The sequence below is a fragment of the Meleagris gallopavo genome, chromosome 2, assembly GCF_905368555.1.
Source record: "Meleagris gallopavo chromosome 2, MGAL_WU_HG_1.1, whole genome shotgun sequence".
Lineage (NCBI taxonomy): Eukaryota > Metazoa > Chordata > Aves > Galliformes > Phasianidae > Meleagris > Meleagris gallopavo.
Window position 1 is genome coordinate 19,483,617 of NC_139405.1, and position 22,625 is coordinate 19,506,241.

Sequence of the window (22,625 nt, forward strand, 5' to 3'; positions counted from 1 at the left end):
CTAAGACAGCTGCCAACAGTGGTGAGCAACACCACCCTAAAGCAGTACAGCTGCTTCCAGTAGGTTTAACAGTGATTGTTCCCAAAGTTGCTCAGGTGCACGTAATTTGGGAAATGCTGTAGGCTTCATTTGTCATGTTGCTACAACAAAAACTTTCCTTCTTTGGGTGTTAGCAGGCAAAGAACACATGCTCAATATTCACATAGTTTAACCCCCTGGTTAATGGCTAAAAAGATATTTCCTATCCAATCCACTGGATAATAAAGACAACAGTCTTGAACAGCTGGTTTGGGGTGTGTAGCTATATTTTAACAGAGTGAGTTAGGTTTTGCAAGTATGATTTCAATGGCTATACAAGTTCATGGTGTTACAAGAGGTTCTATTTTGTATTGATAGCAATTATTTTAGTGTCATTTCAGTTGAATGTTGAGACCTTCAATATCTATTTAATCACATCTGTGCAAAAATCAAGTTAATTTTGGTGGTATTTCTTTTACAATGATAACGTGGTTTTTTTTTTTTTTTCTGTTTTGTGCCTAAAGATCCAGAGTTTCAGTTCCTAGGCTGACAGACACTTTAAAAACTGGTTTTATCTGTCAGATGTTTCCTAGTTCTCTGAGTTTGGGATACTGCAATTCTAGAAATGCAGCCATGAGCCTAATAAAAATAAAGGTGGATGTGCAACAACAAAAATAGAAAATGGTCTACATATTTTTGGCTAAAAAGCCCTTTCCAAGGTCGAAAAGAGAACCAGTAGCAGAGCCAGGAATAGAACCATTATCTCCCAGGCCTTTTTCTTTTTCTTCTGTCCCAAAAGATGCTATGCAAGGTACAATATCCATTTGACAAATTGCACAGTTATGTGATGAATTGCATTTATAATGCACATTTTATGGCCTCTTTTGGCCACTTCCTACTAATCCATCTTTCTTGGGGTATATTCTTAACACTCCACAGCTCTCAGTGACTATTAAACAACACAAAAACATTCTTTTCTTCCAAATGTAGAATTTACCATAACTTTGGTCTGAAGCAGTGCCCTGAAAATATTCAGACCTACTCAAGTGACAGGTTTAAGGCCCAATGTCCTTCAGTCTAAGGGGTTAGGTGATTGTCTCTCTTTTGTCATAGAAAAATTATTTCCTAGTTTCTTATTAAGAATGTAAATTCCTTCTACCCCTGCATGCTTATAAGGTCATATATTTGTGCATTGCGCAGTGATTTGGTTCCAAATATCATTTAGACTACGTGAGACTTGTTTGCTTCAGTCAAAGCGTTACTCGTACCAAACCTGCAGTAGTCAGCAAGTTATCAATTACTTCTTTACAGTGTATAGGTAACACACATATACATACGTTTGTAGGCTTATTCATGAATGTTTAAGAACATAAAATAGTTATTTATTGTAGTTTTAATTTCTTGGGATTTCTTGCAATAAATACGTATGTTCTGTGGCGTAGAATGAAATAGCTAAACCAGGGCCCAAGTTGCCAGGACATACGTAAGCATAGGCAGATGAAGTACCTGTAATCAGGACAACTGGAGTTGAATAAAATCCAGCAGGACTTGTGGGCCTCACTGAAATTAGGCAAGCAAGATCCTGAATAATTATACCTTTAAAGTATATGCTTAAGTGTTATACTGAGCTGAAGACTCCTCAAAGTTACTGAGGCATCTTCATGAGGACAGATAGATTTGTAGGGCTGTGCAGGTATTGCTATCACATCATGGTCTTGGAAATTGCTTAAACTTTCTGGCACTTAGTTTATATCTGTGTAACAGATATAAAAGCACCTGCTTCTCAGTGATCTTGTGAGAATTAATACATTTTTGTAAAGCTGTTGGGTGAAAGTTATTACAAATGTAAAAAGTAGTACAGTTATCCATGTCTATAATACTGTGTCTCTATATAAGTACTGTGATACTAAAGAATTGTTTATTAAAAAATTAGTTCATATGTACACATTTAGTGGTACAAACCTGAAAATAATGCTATAAAACTGTGTCTTTAGTTGGATGACAGAGGAGAGAGTAGGAAAGAAAACACCTTTATGTGAAGTTACCTTTAGTCTAAATTAACATCTTGAATGTACATAATTTTCAACAAGCCTTATGACCCTTCTCTCTATCCATCCTTTTTTCTAGAAGATTGAGAGAAATAAACTACTTGCCTTGGGCATTTTATGCTGTATTCAAGAAAACACGAACCAGGAAATAAAATTGTTTTTATTTTTAAATATGAACCTATATGGACAATATTATTGTTACATTTCTTGAAATGTGTCCAGAATTCAAACCTGGAGGCAATAGATGTGCAAGAGTGAAATTGGCCTTAGACAGTTAATAAATTCTGAGCAGAGATGCATAAATCAGTGAGGGTATTTTTCAAACTTTTTTTTTTCCTCCGAAGGGGTGGGCATGGGGGAGGGAAAGGTCTTTGGAGAATTGTTTTCTATCAGTTCAGAAAATAGAGAAAAGAATTCAGCAATACCCAGTGCTGGTTAGCAGATTGTCATTTTTGGGTTTGATGTTCCTGGGTTTAATTGTCTTTCATGTGAACAATGGCAGGAGCTCTCTAGTGTGCCATGCGAGCATGATAAAAGGGGGCCGTTCTTGCATAGCAATGCCTTTTTTTTATTATTAGCGTAAAAAATTAGCAAGCTGGAAGTCGTTAGGAGTTCCATTGGCATTAATTGTAATGCAGCCTGAATTTGTTTGCAGACCAGTGCAGCAAGACAATAGCAGTAGGGAAAAAAAGCAATATTAATAGCCTTTTACTTATTGTATCATTTTAGTGAGCCTTAATAAGGTGTCTGCTGTCAACTGGAATTTATTATTTAAAAAAAAGACATGGTAATTGATGTATTGCAGTAAGTATGGATGAGGGCTCAACTTGATTAATGTATGAGTTGGCTTTTTAAGGCATTTTTAAAAAGGCTTCTTAACTGGGTCTTAAGAGACTGGCACAAGCCCACTGTAAACTACCTTGTTGCGGTTGGAAAACAGTCTGACAGCTGCTGATGTCTCCTGTGGCTTTGGTGTTGTTTTTTTTTTTTTTTTTTTTTCTGATCAGAGAAAACTGAAGTAATATAGTCCTCGTCAATAATTGCAGTGCTTAAAAATCTTATAAAGGGATTTCTTTTCTTCCCTCCAGAGATAACTTTTCAAAGGTTAAATTAGTTTTACTTGTGTATGCTTCAAATATCTCAGCTTCCAATAAGGATCAAGTTTTGTTTTAAATAAACTGCTAGTTTGTGTGATGCACTGGATTAACACCTTGCTGGATACCTTCGGTTTCAGTGTGAGATAGACTCTACAGAGCCTTCAGTTTAAGTCCATCTGAAGTCCTCCAGAGAATGCTTCAAGTTACTGACTCGGTTTGTTTATTTCAGCAATAATAATTTCAGCAAAAATAAGTATTCATTTTATTTTCTTGTTTCATACTTGTAATCCTTACTTGAATTTATCAGTTTTGCCATTATATCACTCAACATAGTTATACTGAGTGGAGAGATTTACATTTAGGCCTAAGAGAATAAGGGACACATCTTTGATTTCAGTGTGTGCCTAATCTCAAGGTTGCCATGTGAAATATGCTGTCTTTCTAGGGTCTAAAAGGATCTAAAACTAGAAGAGAAGAACTAAAGGAGGACTGCAAAGATGGTGAAGGGTCTGGAGGTCAAGATGCATGAAGAGTGGTCCCTGTGCTGGTTCAGCCCAAAGTGGAGGAGGCTGAGGGGAGGCTGCAGCTCCTCACAGGGAGCGGAGGGGCAGTGCTGAGCTCTGCTTTCTGTGGCAGCAAGAGGGCTGGAGGGAACAGCATGGAGCTGTCAGGGGAGAGGCAGCTGAGGGTTAGGTTAAGGTTCTGCTCCAGAGGGTGGTGGACATGGAACAGGCTACCCTAGGAAGTGTGCACAACCTCGAGCTGATAGAGTTCAAGGAGTGTTCGAACAATACTCACAAACATAGGGTTTGGACTTTGGCTGATGCTGTATGGAGTCCAGAATTGGATTAGCTGACCCTTGTGGGTTCCTTCCATCCCAGGATATTCTATAATTCTATTGCCAAAATGCCAAAGGTTATGCATTAACAGGAAGACTCTAATGTGAGATGGCTTATGCCATCTTATGCAGATTATTAAGAAACTATTTTGTGGAAATACAGTTGTGGAACGATTATTTCTGTGACTGTATGTAATTTTTGGTCTTAAACCACTTATTTCACCCTAAATCAAATAACAGATATTTGAAACACTGCATAGAGAAGATGCTGAAACTCATCTGGAATTTCAGTTGTACTTCCCATTTAGTGAATACACAGCTTTTTGTGAAGAGCAGATTGAGGTTCCAGCTATAGTTCAGTTAATCTGAATATGTAGCCTATATTTTTTTTTTCTTGGGGTCACCGTGAGCCTAAGGTGTGTAAGGTGGTGAAATGACAGCATCTAGTTCTATTAAAAATTTCCAAATTTGTCTCCTAGGATAATAGGTGACTTTCTCCGGGCTAGACTAATCAAGGTTCTCCTTTCTTTAATGTTGTCTCCATCAGTGCTGCAAATGTCATCCAAGTAGATATCAAAGTCAAAGGGAGAGAAACAGACTTGTAATTTGTCATAGTAGCATGTTGTCCTTCCTTATAGCTCTGGGTCTTTCCCAGAGGAAGTGCTCAGGCTTCATTATGGATGTAAGCTTTATTAGAATAGACGTCATCAGGTTCAAGTGTTAGGAAAAGCCTTTGCCTGCTAACAAAGGCCGTGGCCTTGGATAATGCGACCGTTCTTCTTACCAAAGGCTGTATGTCAGTGTAGATGATGCTCTGCTCTTTTCCTTGCCTTTTTTTTTTTTTTTTTTTTGGACATGCTGATCCTGCTTGGAGATCTTCTATGTGATATCATTCTCCCTCTTTGAAGGCTACAGAGAAGAACTTGAGTAACCTGTTGTCAGTTCTTTCCTTTTATTTTGGATTCAGAGCCAGAGAAAATCCTGGCTGAAGCAGTTTTTGAAAACTTTGTATAGTCTACAGTCAGCTCATCTACAGACTGTCTGTGAATAATATTTCCTTTAAGATTGCTTTTTCAGGATTCAGATACCAGAAATGCAACAGTACTTTGTACTTTTGTGGCAGGTTTGCTATTAATTGAGATTGTCACGTAGTTCTGAGTTTCAAATTCTTTTTAATATAAGTATAAATTTTAGTTTATTTCTATGCAATCTAACTTCTAATTGAGCAATGCAGTTGAGGCGTAATTTTCTGGGAACTTTCCTATCACGTCACCTTTATTTTATCCGAGAAGACTTCTCTCTCCAGTAACTGCTCTCCAGTAACATAAAATCTTTCTTTCTCTTATTCCCCAATATCAGATGAGAGAAAATTTGAATGAATTGATAGTGATATCTCAGTGCATTAATTGCATCTCAAGCTTCTTTATTCATCCTGATGGTGACCCAGACCTTCCAGTCCCAAGCAGCACTCTGTCTTTTGTCTTCAGCGTACCTTTCTTGATAATATTTAAATATAGGCATCTTTGATACTTACTCTTCTAGTTACACCTCTGTGGCAGATGCTGCAGTGGTCATCTAACTAAAAACAAACAAACAAAAAAAAACAAAAACAAACAAAAAAAACCTGTTCCAATTGTTTTTTCATTTAGTCTAACTTGTAGTTTACATAATACATTTTAAGGTCTGATTCACCTAAAGTTATTTTCTCCTTTTCTTTCCCTTATATCTTTCCTCTTTAGGCCTGGGCTCTCTGAAATATGATCCTGCACCTACCCAAAGGTTGCAGGAATTTGAAAGATAACTATGGGCTCTGAACAAAATTTTACAAATGGTTTCCACTTTATTAAGGAGTCAGATTGAGAACCATTAGTGAAATGGGAACTCTGCACCTTAATCTAACCTGGATATATTTCCACACTAACACATCTGCTTATAGTCCTGTCACCACTGGAGCTGAGAACTAAGAGAACTTTTGAAGACATTTTCATACCTTTGCATTATTTTTTCCAATCCCAGATTAGGCTGGTTCTCAGCTGTTCCATAATCTTTCTTTCACTGACTTTGGCTAGAATTAGAAGAGCCATGCCAGCTTTATTTGAACACTTGCTGCTGAATTTGTTCAGTGGAAGAGCAGTGATGTGAAAGGGGGACTGAATTTGCAACAGATTTTGGAGGTATATAAGACTGGGTTCTACACAACTTAATTATCTGCAAGAAGCATTCATTACTCTGAGCAACATCATAGCACAGCCACATTGAAATAAGTAGTGATAGTGACTGTGTGTTATGACATTTCTTAAGGTTCATTTGGTGAACCAAGGAAAGCAATACAGCATATGAGAATAGTAAGGAAGTTGAGTTGTTCTGGTTATGGATTGTTTGGCTTGGTTGTGCCATGTGTACAAAACACAAGTTCCAGTTCACACAGCAAACCTGCAGTCCCAGACTTCTGCAGAGACCTAGTTCATCTACAGGATTTCACTTCCACAAAATTTGGGTTACCTCCATATGTGATTCTACTGAAACTGCTGCTTTGCTATGAACTTTGTGGACCTTATGTGCACTGAGAACTTTTCCCCCAATCCTAAGAATTCAGTGACCCAAGTGATGTATAGCAGTAACTTCAATTATGTTCAATTATGCATATCTGACAATGGATTTATCATTAAAGTGTGAATTATATCTGAACAGTAATTATCACATTGCTATAAAATAGTATTAATTAGTGTGATTATTTTATATTTCTTCTGATCAGAAAGTAAGTTTTGAACATATTACTGAGCAGGTGTTTCTCTAGAATTTCAAAACATGCCTCTCCGAACCATTTATTAGTCTGAACCTAGCAAATGGATCAAAGATTGGAGGGTGATCTTAAATTTGTTTACACTTGCAGTTTTCAAGGTGTATACTTGAAAAAGTCCAGTTACCTCTCTTGTTAAAGTGGTTACAAATCCTTGTGCAAAGTCTTTTTTACGGGAACTAAGGAGGTCTTTTCTCTTGCACTGTAACTGAATGCAAATTTCAGGTTCCCTGTTCTGGAAGTGGTTTCTCATTATTACAAGAGTAAAAATACAGATGATCTCTGCCAGATGCAGACAGAGACTGGGTGTCTGTTCTGACACATCACTACAAAGAACTGTTATCATAAGAAATTTCTCCTTCTAAACCGGGGCTTAAACTAATATGAACAGACACATGAAGGCCCCAGTGGGTGACCTATGTTCACGTGAGAATATGTCTGCTCAGGGTTTTCTTACTTCATGTTAATTGATTGCCTGATTGGATTGATTAACTAATTGATTTACTGTGGTTTGTGGTTTAACGCAAGGTTTGGCCCAGGGTAGGCTTCAGAACTTTTTGCTGTGGAATAGCAATTTTGCAAATGCCCTCAACTAGCAGCAAACAGTGCTACATTGTCTTACGCTGGAGGATTCCCGTTGCAGAGGATACTAATACCTAGCATGAGTAATGCTTTGTGGGCTATGTTAGAGTGAAGCTGTCTTAGGGGTGAATTTCCAGTGTATTTGTAACCCCTGATAATTTTTTATAAGCCCATTTTAAGTGCATATTGGGAATGCTTGTATGCAAGTTGCCAACTTACTCTTTTTTTGCAGGCAATGAAAGGGAGACAACTTAGATTTGTTTTCAAAATGTTCTTCCTTTTTTCTTTCTGTAGAAGTATATTACTAACCTTTCTCTTCTCTCTCTTGCTTAGCATTGTGCATGTGAGAACCCAAGTAAATGAAAACCCTAATACGAGGCCAAAGAATTGCCCTGGTTCTTTGGTTTACATGCATTTGGAGTAGTCTGCTGGCTGGCAAAATACGCTGTTAAATGTGAGATACTAGAACCAGAAATTAGGATCCATCTGTCAGCTTGAAAACAGGTTCCAAGTTTCTGGTGTAGGCAGTTGAAATGAATTTGCTTACATAAACTCATTTCAAAGAAATATATTGTTAGACCCCTGATGAGGGCACAACAGACTTTCTTTTCATGCTCTTGGCATTTCTTGGTACTTAAAAGACCAGGAAAAAGTATATATGTATTTTCCTATTAAGCTGTTTTGGAAATAGTCTTCCCATATCAAAGCATGTTTAAAAGGCAGATTGCATTTGATAGCAGTAACTAAAATGCAGTAAGAAGCAGCCTTTTGATCTGTTGTAAATAAACTCTTTTGTAGATAAATATGTTACAAGTGTATTTTTGTTCATTTGCTATCAAATTTAGTAACAACCAGTGGAATTGAGTTCAGCCAAAATGGTTCCATATCAGAGTTTGAATACACACTTCGAAATATTAAAAGATAATGATTTGTATGGCATTGTTATATAATGCATTTCTTGTCTTCTCTCGTGCGCATGTGACGAATTCCAGTTGATAAGCCCAGGACTCTGGAGTCAGTTGTCTGGCTAGTTATTAAGATTAAGATAAGTACTGAGAACGGAAAGATACAGTGCATTGTGCTGCCCTTATGGGACTGGGCCACCTCGGATTCCAAGTGTAAACAATGAATTAGTTCTCCCTGGCTTATTTCAAACCTGAGGTGTACACTGTAAATATTTGTGAAATATGATGGAAAGAGTATGGAAAGATTTGTACTATTTTTTTTAATCTGTTACATGTAATTATTAAAAATCAGACCTTACTTTGTGCCTCAAATCACTATATAGCATCTTTAAAGATCCAAGACCAATTTCTGTTAATTACATAATGAACTTTTTTCCCACCTTATCTGAGACATTGGAAAAAAAAAAAAAAAAAAAACATTTGGACAGCATTATCACTACACACTTCATGCGGGGTGTGTTGCTACAATAACAACTGTTAATGCTCACAAGGCAAAGCTCAGTTTAAGGGCTGGGAGATCACTATAAGACCTGAACTACAGAATACTGAAGTCAATGAAAAGTCTCCATATAACTTCAGTAAGTTTTGGATCAAGTCCAGAAGAAAAGTTGGAGAGCTATGTTATGTTTCTGCGCTAGAGTGTTAAGGACGTCATCTGCCCTTTTCAAAGGGAAGTGGGGGGGAAAAGTTTTCTGTTGTTCCATGCTAGTAAGGAAGGTATTACTGAGATATTCTAAAAACAACACCACCAACGATAAAAACAATGCAAACAACAAACCCAACAAACAAACTCAACACAAACATTTCCTGAAGTTGACTTGCTACTTCTCACTAACTATAACAACTATGAGCTTTGCTACAAATCGGTAGCTAAAACTTTTAGGAGAGCAAAATCATCTGTGAGATCTTTGAAGGAGTAACAGAAAGTAATTTAGAAAGTATATTGAAGCTACGTGCTGTGTAATGTCAACAACTGGTTAGCAATTAATTTTTGTTAATGAATTTAAAACCGGATGTATGGAAATGATTATACAAAATATAGACACTGCTAAACAGCTAACTAGTCCTTAGGGCTTGTGTTTTCATTATCTATTCATAAATCATTTCAGGCAGCACGATCTAATGCAGCAAAAACTGCTCTGAAATTTGAATTGAGATTTACCAGATTCATTCTTTCTTTGTCTTTTCCTTGCACCATGTGTAGGCTTATAGCCCTACAGTGGAGCTGTGTCCGTCCTCTGATTAATCGTCTCCAGTGCGTAGCTAGTTTGTAGGTTTTGTTCTATTTCAAAAGGACTGTGTATACACTCCATGAATTTTTTCACATTAGTGGGTGAGGGAAATTAAAGAACACTGGAAAACATTCAAGAGAAACCAGAAGTGCAGCTGAATGGTCCCCAGTGATCCCTGCTTTCTATGGTATTTTTAATACAGTGAGAAATAATTTAAAAAAAATGATATTAACAGTGAAAGGCTATCTGAGAGAGCCACATGAACTGCTTTTCCCTGAGAGTCAGAAAGTTGTACTGCTGAATTAAAAGCTGTCTGTTTCCTTCATATGTCAGTTAAATCATTGTGCTTCTTTAGCTCCCCTAAGGTATACACTCTGATTTCCTCTTAACCAGCAATGAAGATAAATAGCTCCTGTATCTTTTCTGTTTACATTTATCTTAAGCAAAACCAAAATCAAAACAATCACTGTGAAATCAGTTTACTGTAGAGCTCTGAATATAGGACAAAAAGTTGGAATATCTCTAAAATGAGATAAATATGGAATACAAAACATGTTTATGCATGTATTTTTAACTTGAGTTACTAATTGACCTTGAAAAATTGAGTAATTTAAACAGTATCTAAATTTCATGTGCTGTAACCAGCTAAATGAAACTTAGAGTGGACTGGAATATCTGGAATATCGCACTCCTTCCCCACCATTTATTTTTATTTTTTCCACAGTCTGGTCTATATAGGGCGGTTGTGTTTGTTCCATTTAGCTGCAAGTGAGAAATCACTGAGGTCACTGAGATGTCAGCACCACATAGGCTGAGGGCAAAGCTGGATGGAATTCCCTACTATAACACTAATTATCAAAATGCATACGATACGAGGAGAGCACGTGCAGCCTTGATACTGTTGCTGCAGTCTAGTAGAGATGGTGACTGGAAAACCCTACAAACACCCCTATGCCCTAAACCTATTTTAGGTTTTTAACGTGTGTACTCTCTGGCACACACGTACAGTTTTGTGCTGTACAGTCATAGTGTGAAACCAGCTACGTGTTTTAGCTGAACTCTGCTTGGTCTGAAATACCCACGTACTTAGCATTCCTGCCAATTTGGTATGATTGAGACCTTTACTTGAACTGACCTCAGAAGGAATAGAAGACTAATTGAGGCAGCCCTAGTTCTAGCTCTCTAGAGGTGTAAAACACTGCAAATGGTATCTGGTGCATGCATAAAAAGGTTTACATAGTGCAAGAAGGCTACAGAAAGGAAGCAACCTTCCCCCTCTCTCCCCTGTAACGCTTCAAGAAGAAAGCAATTTTATTCCAGTCTTAATGTCTTTGCATGGTAAAATAATAAATAACACTTTTATTATTATTATTTTTTAAAAAGAACCAAAACAATGCAGAAGGTAAAATTAGGACAGTGCTTGGGTGCCTCAGGGCTGTAATTAAGGCTAACTAGATAGAAAAGAGAATATTCTGTCTCAGATTTATGCTCTGAGGAGGGGGGAGGTGGTGAAGACAAAGTGAAATACAGCAAAAGAAACCCGTAATTCCAATGTATTCAACTCGCCCATCAGAAGAAATGGCATTAATTCAGGTACCCAATTACTGTAATGTGGTTCAGAGCACCTCAATAGGTGTTTCAATCTCAAGCCAGGACTAACATTTGTAATCCTTTAAATGCACTTAAGAAATTGATGTTACAGCCCCACAATCTGTTAGGGGCCTTGCTTCCTGGCTGATTGCAAAGTATCCCACCATTAATTGGATCATCAGAATGTGATCCGCGTCCTGGTCCTCGGATTATGTAAGACTGACTTTGCTCTGACGCGCTGAACCAGAGGCTGCTTTTGCTGGATATTTTGACCCTTAATGTAGATAAGTGGTATTTTTCATCAATCTTAGCTTGCATTAAAAAAGGGAAATGTCAATTCAATGTGGGGCATTTAACTTAATTCAACATCTTTTAATTTAATACCTTGGAAAAGTTAGTCCGTCTCCGACCTGCTGGAGACTAGTGCTGATGGAAGGGTTTGTAGAGTGGGAATGAAGGCAACTCATCCCTACTCTTGATATGATCTGATCCCAAAAGCCTCATAATGCTTTGTCCCTGTATGGAAAGCAAGAAAAAAAAAAATGCCACTCAATGCTGTTTTGCAGTAATTAGTAATAAGTTTCTTCAGCTACTTTGGGCTGTTCCTTAGTGACTGTTCTGTACACCTGAGAGAAAAGGCACAAAATTATTTCCATGTTTGCTGCTCTGTTTTCATCTTAGTTTATACAGTTTTTTTGTGAATCAGGATACTTTGATTAGTTCACGTGATATTTTGGTACTAGAGTAACAGCTAGTTTGGAAATCCTCTGTGTGGACCAAACCTGAAATCCTATTTAAAACAGGAGAGATGCCTCTAGCAGAAGGAAGCTTTATCTCAGTTAAAATAAATGAATGATTGTCCCCTTAATAACTATGGGAGACATTGTAGCACCTCTTTAAAATTCGCTATTAGTTATTAAACAGTATAAATTTTTTTTTTTTTTTTTCTTTGTACCACACCAGAAATCCCTCCTAGTGCTTCCCTTCCCTATATGGACTGTGTTTGTCCTAGTGGTATTGACAAAGGTTTGGAGGTGACTGCAGTAGAATATTTTTTTGATGAAAATAGTAAGCTTCCTCTTTTTCTGGGCATTGCAGTGAGCGTCAAAGTTATTTGACTCTTCGCATGCCTTTGAAAAGTTGTTTACGGCCATGTTTACAACTGATATAGTGTTGGTTTCCTGCTTGTTAGGAGTGAAGGCAAGAAGAATAATCTGGTTTCATGACTACAGCTTGTCAGTTCTTGATGTCTTTTTTTTTTTTTTTTTTGCAACTTATGTTTAATAATCCTAGATATGGAAATAGATTGAAAATAAGCTAAAAAAAAAAAATCACTGACAGAACCCCACTTTTTGTGTTTCAGAGGAAAAGCAAATTCTTTTCAACAGTGTCCTGCGGTGGCTGAAACTCAGATAAATCTCTTTGCAGATGAAACTTTCTGACTTGGGCTTTTTTTAATTTTTAATTTTATTTTATTTTTTCTCTCTTTTTTTTTTTTTCCTTTGCCAAGATCTCAGTCTGAGTTTTTCCAACTGCCCCTCTCCCCATTATTCTTCAAGACATTCAGAAATAGTGCTGTACCTTGGGCTGGAAGAGATGTCAAGACACAAGATGTCAATGTTGAGGAAGTGGAAGGACTTCTTGTTTTTCCATCATCATCTAGCTTGCCAGGGGGCCTTCAAGGCCCGTAGAGTCTTGAGAATATTCCAGGTGGAGGAAAGAAAGCTTTTGAGACAGCATCTTTCTGCTTCATGGGAAACACATACAACTCAAAGGAGAATTGAACAGAAGGGTGGTTCTTGCATTTCTTCCATTCTCCTGCAGGGTAAGGACGAGCTAAAAGTATAGAATGTAGGAGAAAGAGATCCACGTTTTGAAACAATGAGTTTAAAGAAGATGTCTGGAACTATATCACTAGATATCTCATCCATACAGATTTTGCAGTGGCTAAGGATGATGCTCAGTGAACCTTTTGGTGATTCAGAGAATGGAGCTGTCTGTGTTAATAAGGTTTGGTAGATTAGCAGAACACTCAGGTTTGTCTTCTCTGAGGGCTCACAGAGGATAAACATGAATGCACAAAAAGGCTTTTGGCTGGAACTACTTTTGTGATCTTGACCATGAATAGGAGAATTGGTCTGGCATTTCATGTGAACTAACTTGTTAGCAACAAATTGTGCATTTGTCAAGAGAAGGCTATTTCTGCTGTTGGTTTGGGTCTGTGTAAGGTGTGTTGCTCATACCTAAGTGTCTGACCTTGCCTTTTCTCCTCCTGTTTTTCTCTTGATATGAATTGAATAGGTAGGTAGATATATGTGCTTCTGGTCAGCCAGATTGGCACTCGAGGTGATACAGTTCTGCACGAGGACAGTATAACCTTCGGTTTACAGTGCTGGCTGCAGCAGCAGAAATGTGTTTGGTCCCTAAAAGCTGCCTAGACAGCCTCTAGAGTATTGGTTGTGGTGGTCTTCTCTCCTTGCACTTGGAAAGTTCCTGGCATAGGAGGACTTGTCTGCAACAAGAGCAGGCTGCTGAACAATAAGTAAGAGCCTTAGCTAGAGATTCCTAGAAAATGGTGAGCAGGTTTCAAAAAATAGTACTTTTCTACCAAACTTGTTTCACGCTACAATATTTGAATCTCTCCTTGAAAGTATTTGAACAAGATTTTGAATGTTCTCCTTGAAACTGCATCCACAGAGTAAGAATGGCAGTTTGTATTGCAGTACTATCTTAATGAACTAACATGCAAAATGAAGTCCAAAAATATATTGTCTGTGAGGGTGTTACACCTACCTGAGCTTACCTGTTTTCACAAGCAAGCAATGTGAAAGGAAGCTCATTTAGCCATATTCACACTTGGTACAAACAGAATCACCTTTCCTGATCAGAGTGAAGGTGTATCCTCTGCCAGCCCCAAATTTATCTCTGAGACTTTCAGATAAAAACTAGTCTCACGCTCTGTTCATTCAACAGCAATACAAAGCTCTTTTATGAAGGGAGAAATACAAAGTAACGTAGGTAAGCCTGTAATTACTTTGGCTGTAGAACAAACATGACGTTTCTTCCTGCTTGTGAGGACCTAACCTTCTGTAGGGAGAGTGGGTTCTGGGATATCTCCAGCACTGGTAGCGTTCCTACGGCAGCTGCTTTTCCTAGCACATCTTATACAGCACAGGATGCTTCTGAGTTACTCCATTGTATGGAGGGAGAGGCAATCTTTCATAGCCTGTGGCTCTGCCTTTCTGGGCAATTGATTTGAAACACATCCTAGACATTGTCTAGGATGTTTTGTTGCACGGGGCTGCACTGTAAGTGCGTCACTTCCCATCTGTTTAATTGGAGCCTTGGGTGACACTTCTCTCCTTCTTTATCCCCAGACAGAAAGCTGATCCATGTTTTTGCTACAAGGTTGGAAATTGAAGTTGAGCTTGTGGTGAAGCAGATATATTGGCTTCCCATGCTTTGAAGACAAATGAAGTCTCATCCATTGCTGCTACACCAGTATGCCCGTGCTGTTTCAGACTGCTTTGGGGTAGGGTCTCAGTTTGCCCTTCCTTCCTAATGGGGTCCCTTGGTGGTGAATGCCATCAGAGTGCAGGATGGATGAGGTGCCCTAAGGACCCACAGCAGGCTTGCCTTTTAAGCAGTGCCTCGCTGAACTGTGAACTGGGGCTTTCTTGAAGCACTGCATGAGGATATGAATTCAACTTGGGGACAAAAAAAGGGAACAAATACCACATACAGCAGTGTGTGTCAGTTTGAAAGCACACATGCTCCGTGGTAGTATCAATATGCATCTAAAATTATTTTCTTGTGTTGTCTCAAGTACTTCTCCGGGGCTCTTTGTTCTTCCTCCCTCTGGAATGGGCTGAGAACAGCGGCTGATGCTCTGCTTCAGCCGCTGTCAGACAGGCTTGCAGATGAATTAATTGCATCCTCACTAATGACCAGTGGCCCCCTTGCTGCCAGGGAAATGGCCCCTCTGCCTGTGGGACCACAGTAGGCCAGCTTCATTTGGTGGGATAACATGCATAGAAATACCAAGTGGAGAAGTTGGCTTTTGGGTGGGGGTATACTCCTTTGGATCTGTAATCCAGCTTGAGTTTGTGAGTTTATTTCCATGCATGCAGCTTTGCAAAGCAAAAGCACTGTTTCTAGTTCCCAAGTTGCACTCACACTGAACTTTACCTGTGTGGTTTGTTGGATGCTATTACAAAAGGGTAGGACAAAAGTCTCATGCAATAGAGCAATAATCAGTCTGTTTTGGTGTGTTGTAATAGCTCACGTGTATTGGGGTGTGAGGCTGAGCAAGTGTCTCAAACAGCTGATTTGAATTTTAGCGTTGAGCCCAGCTGCTCCCTTGCACACTGCACAGCAATTTGGGGAGCAATGGCCTCAGGTAAAGAGGAATCACAGACAGACTTCTGCTGTGAGGGGTGAGCACTCCCTGCCCTTGTCTTTTCCCTTCCAGACTTTTATTCTCCTTTTTAAAATTTCCTTCTCCCAGCTTGTAGTGTGGGAGGACAGCTTCCTGTGAGATCTCCAGGAGTGTGCTACATACTCATCAACCTGGTTCTTCTGTTTGATTGTACTGTCTTTTCTGCCTTGTCTACTTACAAAGCCCGTGCTGTTTCAAGTAGCTGTGAATGTACTAGTAAATGTGTGTTACAAATGAGAAGCGAAACAGAGATGTCTTCACCCAAGATTTGGAAGTGGTAGGAAGTGACCTCTTACACTTCTGCTTTTTAGATCTTTAAGACCTAAGCCACCCTAAATCTACTGTCCCTATAAAAAGCTGCATTTTAAAAGGCTTTAGGAGGCTTGCTGACCTTGCAACCTACTTTGTAAGGAGTCTGCACCCACAGCTATTAAACAAAATTAATTTCAGCACTTTTAAATTGTTAATCTTGCAAAAGACAACTTGCTTGCTCTCCAGTGATCCCACAGGTCGTCATTCTGTGAGCTGGAAGCCATCACCAGGGTTCACGGCTCTGAACATCATCAGTCTGCTCATGGTCTCCCAAATGCCTTGCAAAATTAATTCCTTTGCCCTCCGCATTGCCTCCCCCGGCAGCCCTGAGCTCTGGGCACTTGGCTAGCTCTCGGTACATAGTGGCTGCACCTCAGGTTATTCTCTTTTTAAGGTTACTCCATCCTAAATCAGTACTTCTGCTCCTCAACTCACTGTGATGAACTTTGGGCAGTAGGACACTAATTCAGTAGGAAATGACAGTTTTAGTGTTCAGAGCGTTAGCTTTTCTATCGCAAGGGCGATGTCTCTTGTAAGTTAAGTTTCTCCATCCCCACGGGGCAGATGTTTTACCAGCTGCTAATTTATTTTGTATCTTTTATGTGTATTTTTTCTGCTTGGGTGTGAAACTTGGAAGCACTGCCTTTTTTCCTTCTCATGGTGATACATGTGAGCCCACTGGGGGTGGGGGAGGATGTGCAAGCTGTATCTGGTATTATCGTGCCTGCTCCTTCTACCTCTTTTGTCTCTGCCACTCAAGCCAATTTCAGCTATCCGCCGCCTCTCATTTGGGATAATAGCCTCTCTTTTTACTGTTGTCTTGTCATGTTTGATTCGGCAGCACAAGGGTTTTAAATTAGCCAAAACGTTTGCATGCTGGGCTTCCTCTGCTGCCACTACCAGTTGTGGATCCACTAAACCACTTGATACTGAAATTGATGATTGCTCGGAAGGAATAAGAAATTGTTGGTGGCTACCGGGAAGATTCATTCATGCCGAGCCCCTTTTAAGCAACATAGGGGGAGGGAGAAAGAGATTTCCTTCATTTCCCCACTGCCTGACTGGTGGCTGCATTGTGCCTGTGCCAGGCTCCTGCTGAGTGATTACAGCCTTGGTAGGCTGCATAGTTCCTGTGATTTCAAAATAAAAACAGAAGGGAAAAAAAAACAAACAACATCCAGGGAAGTAAGATGGGATAAAGATCCAAGGACTCACAGCTAAATTCTGTAACATAGAATTGTTGTATTTTCCCTCATTGGCTACTTTTTTTTTCTTTTTCTTTTCTTTTTTTTTTCTTTTAGTGGATTCATTTCCCTGGCCAGACGTTTCACCCAGCAGAAAACTTGCTGTATTGACCCATTTGGGTTGGTGATAACCAACCACAGCTGGGTGACAAATGACTTGTCTCCAATGGGCTCTGAAATAACTGAGAATGCATCCCTGAAACATCTTGCACCCCAGAATGCCTTTTACGTGTTTATATTACTGGTTAAAGATGTGGGAAGTCACAGATTATAAGGGAAAAGAAGAAATCAGTGCTTGACCAACTGTCTATACAGAACAAAACAATGGAAGCCATAGAATTAAGTGTGTATGACTAGGCACCATGCTAGGGCTGTGCTTATATTTTACAACTGTAAATAATGACATGCAAAAAGTGAAACATTTATTTTCTCCTTTCTGTTGAGTTTCTTTTTGGCTTTCTTCTGGAATATTCCAGCACTGCCTTCCTCACCAGTGGGTTATGGTGATAATTGGTAACTCAGGTGGCCGAGTGGTCAGAAGAGGTCTCTGAGAGTCCTGCGTGCAATGGATCAGGGTTTCCAAATCTAAAGACAAATACTACCTGAAAGAGATTAGTAACAATTGTAATGAAAAAAAAAAAAAAAAAGTACCTCTATTAGCTATGTAGGTGAGCTCACAGCCATTAAGAAGCGTGGTTTCAAAATTTACAGTTCATTATATAGTGTCTCAAGCAATACTCTAAATATATCACAGGCAGGAATACGATTGCATGGCATCCAAGCCAACAAAGATGTTCTCATTTGATCTAACATTATTATTAGTAATATTCTGGCACTTTCTTTCCTGATTACTAAGCCACATGTTCTCTTGCATAAGATGCCCTTTTTCTGCTTACAAAATATATATATTAAAAATCACCTAAGTTTGATGATGTTAGTATATCACTTTATTTCTCCCTCATATGTAATAAATCATGCAGAAATCATGTGAATGACTAAAGCTCTAAAAATACAAGCCTAAGAGAGGGAATCTCTGGAGGCCAACAATGGAGTGCTGCTGTGCAAGGCCAGTGCCGTGGGTTTCTGTTTTTTGCCAATTAACAGCAGATTGAGAAGTCGGGCGATGGGGTTAGTCCTGTTATCTGTCTCTAACTGCCCTGCTGCTCAGAATTGCTGATTTCTCTGTGAAATCATGACAGATGTGTTACTGGAAAACATATTGGTTGAGTAGCTGGTGAGAGAGTTAATGCAGAGGATAATAAGTAGCTAAGGCTGTGTCCTCCAGCAGACTTTGATGTGTTTTTATAATATGTGGGATGGGTCAATCTGTCCTATTAGCAAATGTGGCCAGTTTATGCTCTACATACAAACTAGAGATTTGATAAAGCACTAAATTAGTTTTCACAAGGTATTAGATGTTAGATACTTAATGGGATCATCATGCTTTTGCTACACTTGGTTAAAATGCGTTCTGTAACAGAAGCATGAGGCAGCATGACATTTCACCAGGAGAGGAAGCGTGTCTTGTGACTGAATCACGAGCCTGGGAATTATGAAGTCCAGACATTGCTTGGCTTCTCACTTACCCTCTGTGTGATTTACCAGAGTTTTCTCTTCTTGCATCTGCAGAACAGGGCTGCGTCCTTTCCTTTTTCCCTCTGCCTCCCTGTGAGGCTTAGGCCATCAATGCTTGTGGAGTGACTTTTTTGGGGAAGGGAGGGGAGTTGTGTGTTTTGTTTGTTCTGTTGTTTTGCTTATCCTTGCATGCAAAGTGTTATAAGGTGCAAGTAATCGTAATTCTATGAAGTGCTTCTGCTGTAAGACTAATACCAGCCGCCTCAGAAGGCATTGGGGAATTCCCTAAACCTAGCAGCAGAGGATTTTCAGGTTTGGATATGTTCAAGCAAACTTGAATAAGAAATCTTAGCAAAGCATGAAAAAAGTTAAAGGTTTTTTTTTTGTTGTGCTGTCCAGCTACATCTTGCAGTTGATCTGTACCAGTTCTCACAAGGTGAGGTAACTAATACCCATGGTTCAGTGAGGCCAGAGCCAAAAATCCTTTGGTAAGATACAGCACATGAGGATGATGCCCTTCCCTGTGCATACTTGCATCCATTTTACCAGTGGGGAACTCAGCAAGCGACCATCCTGGAACAGTGGTCAGTCTCCAAAATAGGTCTTGTCTGAGTGCTCCTATCACCTGTGCTCCAGTCCCTTCAAGAAGGTTGCTGCTTCAGTAAGCTGATGCCAATCTCATTAGCTTATTTCTTTGCTATCAAATAAAGGAATATAAAGGATATAAAGTGGCAAAATGACTTTTTTAGTTCTGTGTTGTCTGTCTAGTTAAATACAAACCTTAAACTGCTGACAGGAGTATATGCTCATAGCTAACTTTAGAAAGCTTTAAAATCCATTCAGCATTTGATATTTGTCATAAACATACGTTTAAAGTCTAATTTTTGTTTATAATTATTTTTCCAAGGATTTATAGCTATTCTTAATTACATTGGCAGTGCATGCTTTTGTTTTATCTTAACTACTCACAAAATAGCCAGTACCAAGTGAGCAGGCTTTGTGCTCCTCCCAACCCCAGGGAGACGTGTCTGCCTTTCTGTGAAATGCCACGAGTGCCACACATATCCTTCTCCCTTCTCCCCCCCCCCCCCCCCCCCCCCCCCCCTTAAAGCACAGAAGCTGCATCCCAATATAGATCACAGTGGAAAATGACTCAAAATTACATGACGGCTTCTCCCTTGTTTTGCCTCCTCTTCCTCTTCTCAGCCTACTTCCCAGATGGGCTGTGGTAAGAGATGTGTGGTATATGGCAGTACTTTGGTTCACTATTGCTAATAATCCCTCTGCGTGTTTCATTAGTGCCTTATTTCTAGGATTGCAAGAGGGCACTTGTGGTGCAGCCTCTGTTCTGGGGACTGACATGATTTTTGGTCCTGGAGTTCCATTCCCAGCTTAGTGATGCTTTGAGCTCAGGCCCTGCGTTTTAGAGCCTACGGAGCTTGGGGAGAGCACGAACTGGGATGCTGGCATGGACAAGGCTGGCTACAAGTCCTTCTCTTGTAACATCCCATGAGGCTGCACTTGGTGGGCTGTGCTTTCCCTAATAAATTCGTTTTTGAAGCCACTTGTTAGTCAGGCGCTGTGCTCTCTAACTACAACAAGGGCCCTGTGTCTTGGGCATAAATTACTCTTGTGTGCCACTGTCTCTGAGCAGCCCCCCAGTTATGGATTACTTTGTTCTCGACTTGACAGGAACATAATTAGAGCTGTTGATGAAATCTACCAAATTGTTCCTCCGTGGCCTCAATGGTCAGGAAATTTGGCTGAGTCGTATTTGTCACCGACGTAAAGGCTCTAAACACTTCATATTAACTATGTTATTAATGTGCCCTCTAATCTGTCTGCGAATTGGTAACGCTTGGAGTGAGCTTGTGCTCTAATAGCACCTGGATACATTGGAATACATTGGAATGCTGCTAAAAAGTTTCTGGAGGGTAAAAAAAGGAAATGTTAATAAAAACATTTTTTTTATTAACAAAAATAATTTTTATTAACAAAAAAGGTGACTATTTCTAGACTGCTTCTTTTTATGTGTGTATATCTTTGTTATGCATTTTGTTTGTTTGTTTGTTTGCTTACATTTAATGGAGATTCATTTAAACTCTACATTGACGGACCCTTTTTTGTTCTATAGGATTTGCTGACATTTTGGCTGTTTCATTGCCAGAGGAGGCTTTGTGTGTCCCAAAGGAAGTGAGTGATCTGGCCATAACAAATCCTGCCAAAATATTTTAACACCGTTACGATTTTCTAGTGCAATGCGTAGTGAATGTGACTAGAAAAGGATGGTGAGTGACGAAGGGGATCTGCGCCCTCTCCTGTGCACTGCTCTGGCAGAATGCACAGGCAGGAGCTGGGGTGGTGGGAGACCATAGCCAGCAGCATGCTGCTCACCTCTCTGGTGTTTGGCTTTGGAGAGAAAGAGTGTGAATTGCTGTTATATGCCAGCTTGTCCAATCTGGGTCCTGTTTCTGAACTTTTCTAGAGCCCAGGGTGGTTGGATGGAGGGGTTTAGTAGTTTGTGCTAAATAATTGTGTTTGGGCAGCTGTGATTGAGCAGTACATTTAAAACAAGAAAATGTGCTGCACGCTTGCAGATCATAGAATGGCTTTATGTTGGGAAGGACCTTAAAGCCTACCCAATTCCACCCCCCAGCTCAGGCTGCCCAGGGCCCCATCCAACCTGGCCTTGAGCCAGGGATGGGGCACCACAGCTTCTCTGGGCAGATGTGCCACTGCCTCACTACCCTTTGAGTAAAGAAAGGTGAGAAAGATCATGGTGGCTGCCTCTCCTAGAGGGTGACAAACCACTATCCGGTACAACAAAAACTGTCTCCTGCAGAGCAGTGGTCAATGCATGAGTTGTAAGAACTTTGCGGTGGTTCTTAACAGTGTGAAAAACTGTGTTTGGATAAAGTGCTAACGTACAAAAATGCTGAATTGGGAATTTTCCCCTGTAGCATGCAGGGGATGTCAATTCTGACAACAAAATTTTTGGAGTTGGCAATGTGGGAAAACACTGTTAGATCCTCGATATATTGTCTGAACAAGCAAATTATCTTGTATATTAGTTCAGTCATTTACTTATATCAAATTTAGTACACTCCAGCAAAAAAAGATTAAAAAAAACCAACCAACAAAAAAACCCACCGTGCTGTCAGACTAACATAGGTATCTTTCAGTCTCTTACTGTTGATGATTTCTCCCATCCCGATGTTTCTCTGCTTGTCTTTGAATGCTGAGTAGAGCTACATGTTATAGAATTGCAGAGTTGTTTGAGTTGGAAGGGACTCTTAAATATTGTCTAGTCCAACTCCTTGTAGGTGTCCTCAATGAACAGGAACACCTACATCAGATCAGGTTGCTCAGAGCCCCATTCAGCCTGAGCTTGAACATCTCCAGGGATGGGGTATCTGCCACCACTCTAGTCAACCTGTGCCAGTGCCTCACCACTCTGATTGCAAAAACTTCTTTCTTCTATCTAATCTAAATCTTCCTTCCTTTAGTTTGAAACCATTTCCCCTTGTCCTATCAAAACAGACTCTGCTAAAAATTCTGTCCCCCCCTTTTTTTTTATAGCCCCTTTTTAGATATTGCAAGGTTCTCATGCTCATCTCCAAAGCCCATGTCCATTTTTTGCTGGGCTTGCTCCAATGCCACTCCCACACAGTACCATTCCCAGGGGCAGTGATGCTGCTACCAACATAAGGAAAACATTAACCTGGGAGTTAGGGCTCACTTTGAGAGCTCAGTCTATGATCTTAACATTCATTAAAAAAAAATGGGAATCTAGTTCTTAACTTTCTCATGCAAATCAATCTATTTCTAGTAATGAGCAATTTAAGTTTTTTTTTTTAATATGTAGTTGCCATCTCTGGAAATCAGG

At 39.6% G+C, this 22,625-nt stretch overlaps 1 protein-coding gene across 9 annotated transcripts in view; it reads left to right on the plus strand.

Moving 5' to 3' along the window:
- The window catches only part of ESRRG (estrogen related receptor gamma), a 382,004-nt gene that overhangs the window by 141,977 nt on the left and 217,402 nt on the right, over window positions 1–22,625 (plus strand). For 4 of the 9 annotated variants that reach the window (XM_085219237.1, XM_085219233.1, XM_085219238.1 and 1 more), the window contains one exon: window positions 20,874–20,932. The exons of 4 other annotated variants lie outside the window; for them this stretch is intronic. Coding sequence is in view for 1 of the 5 variants with exons in the window: in XM_085219238.1 (XP_085075364.1) it covers window positions 20,874–20,932 (59 nt within the window). In the remaining 4 variants the exon portion in view is untranslated. Of the gene's footprint in view, window positions 1–20,873; window positions 21,028–22,625 lie in introns of all 9 variants that reach the window. One more of the 9 variants, XM_085219236.1, reaches the window with a different exon arrangement.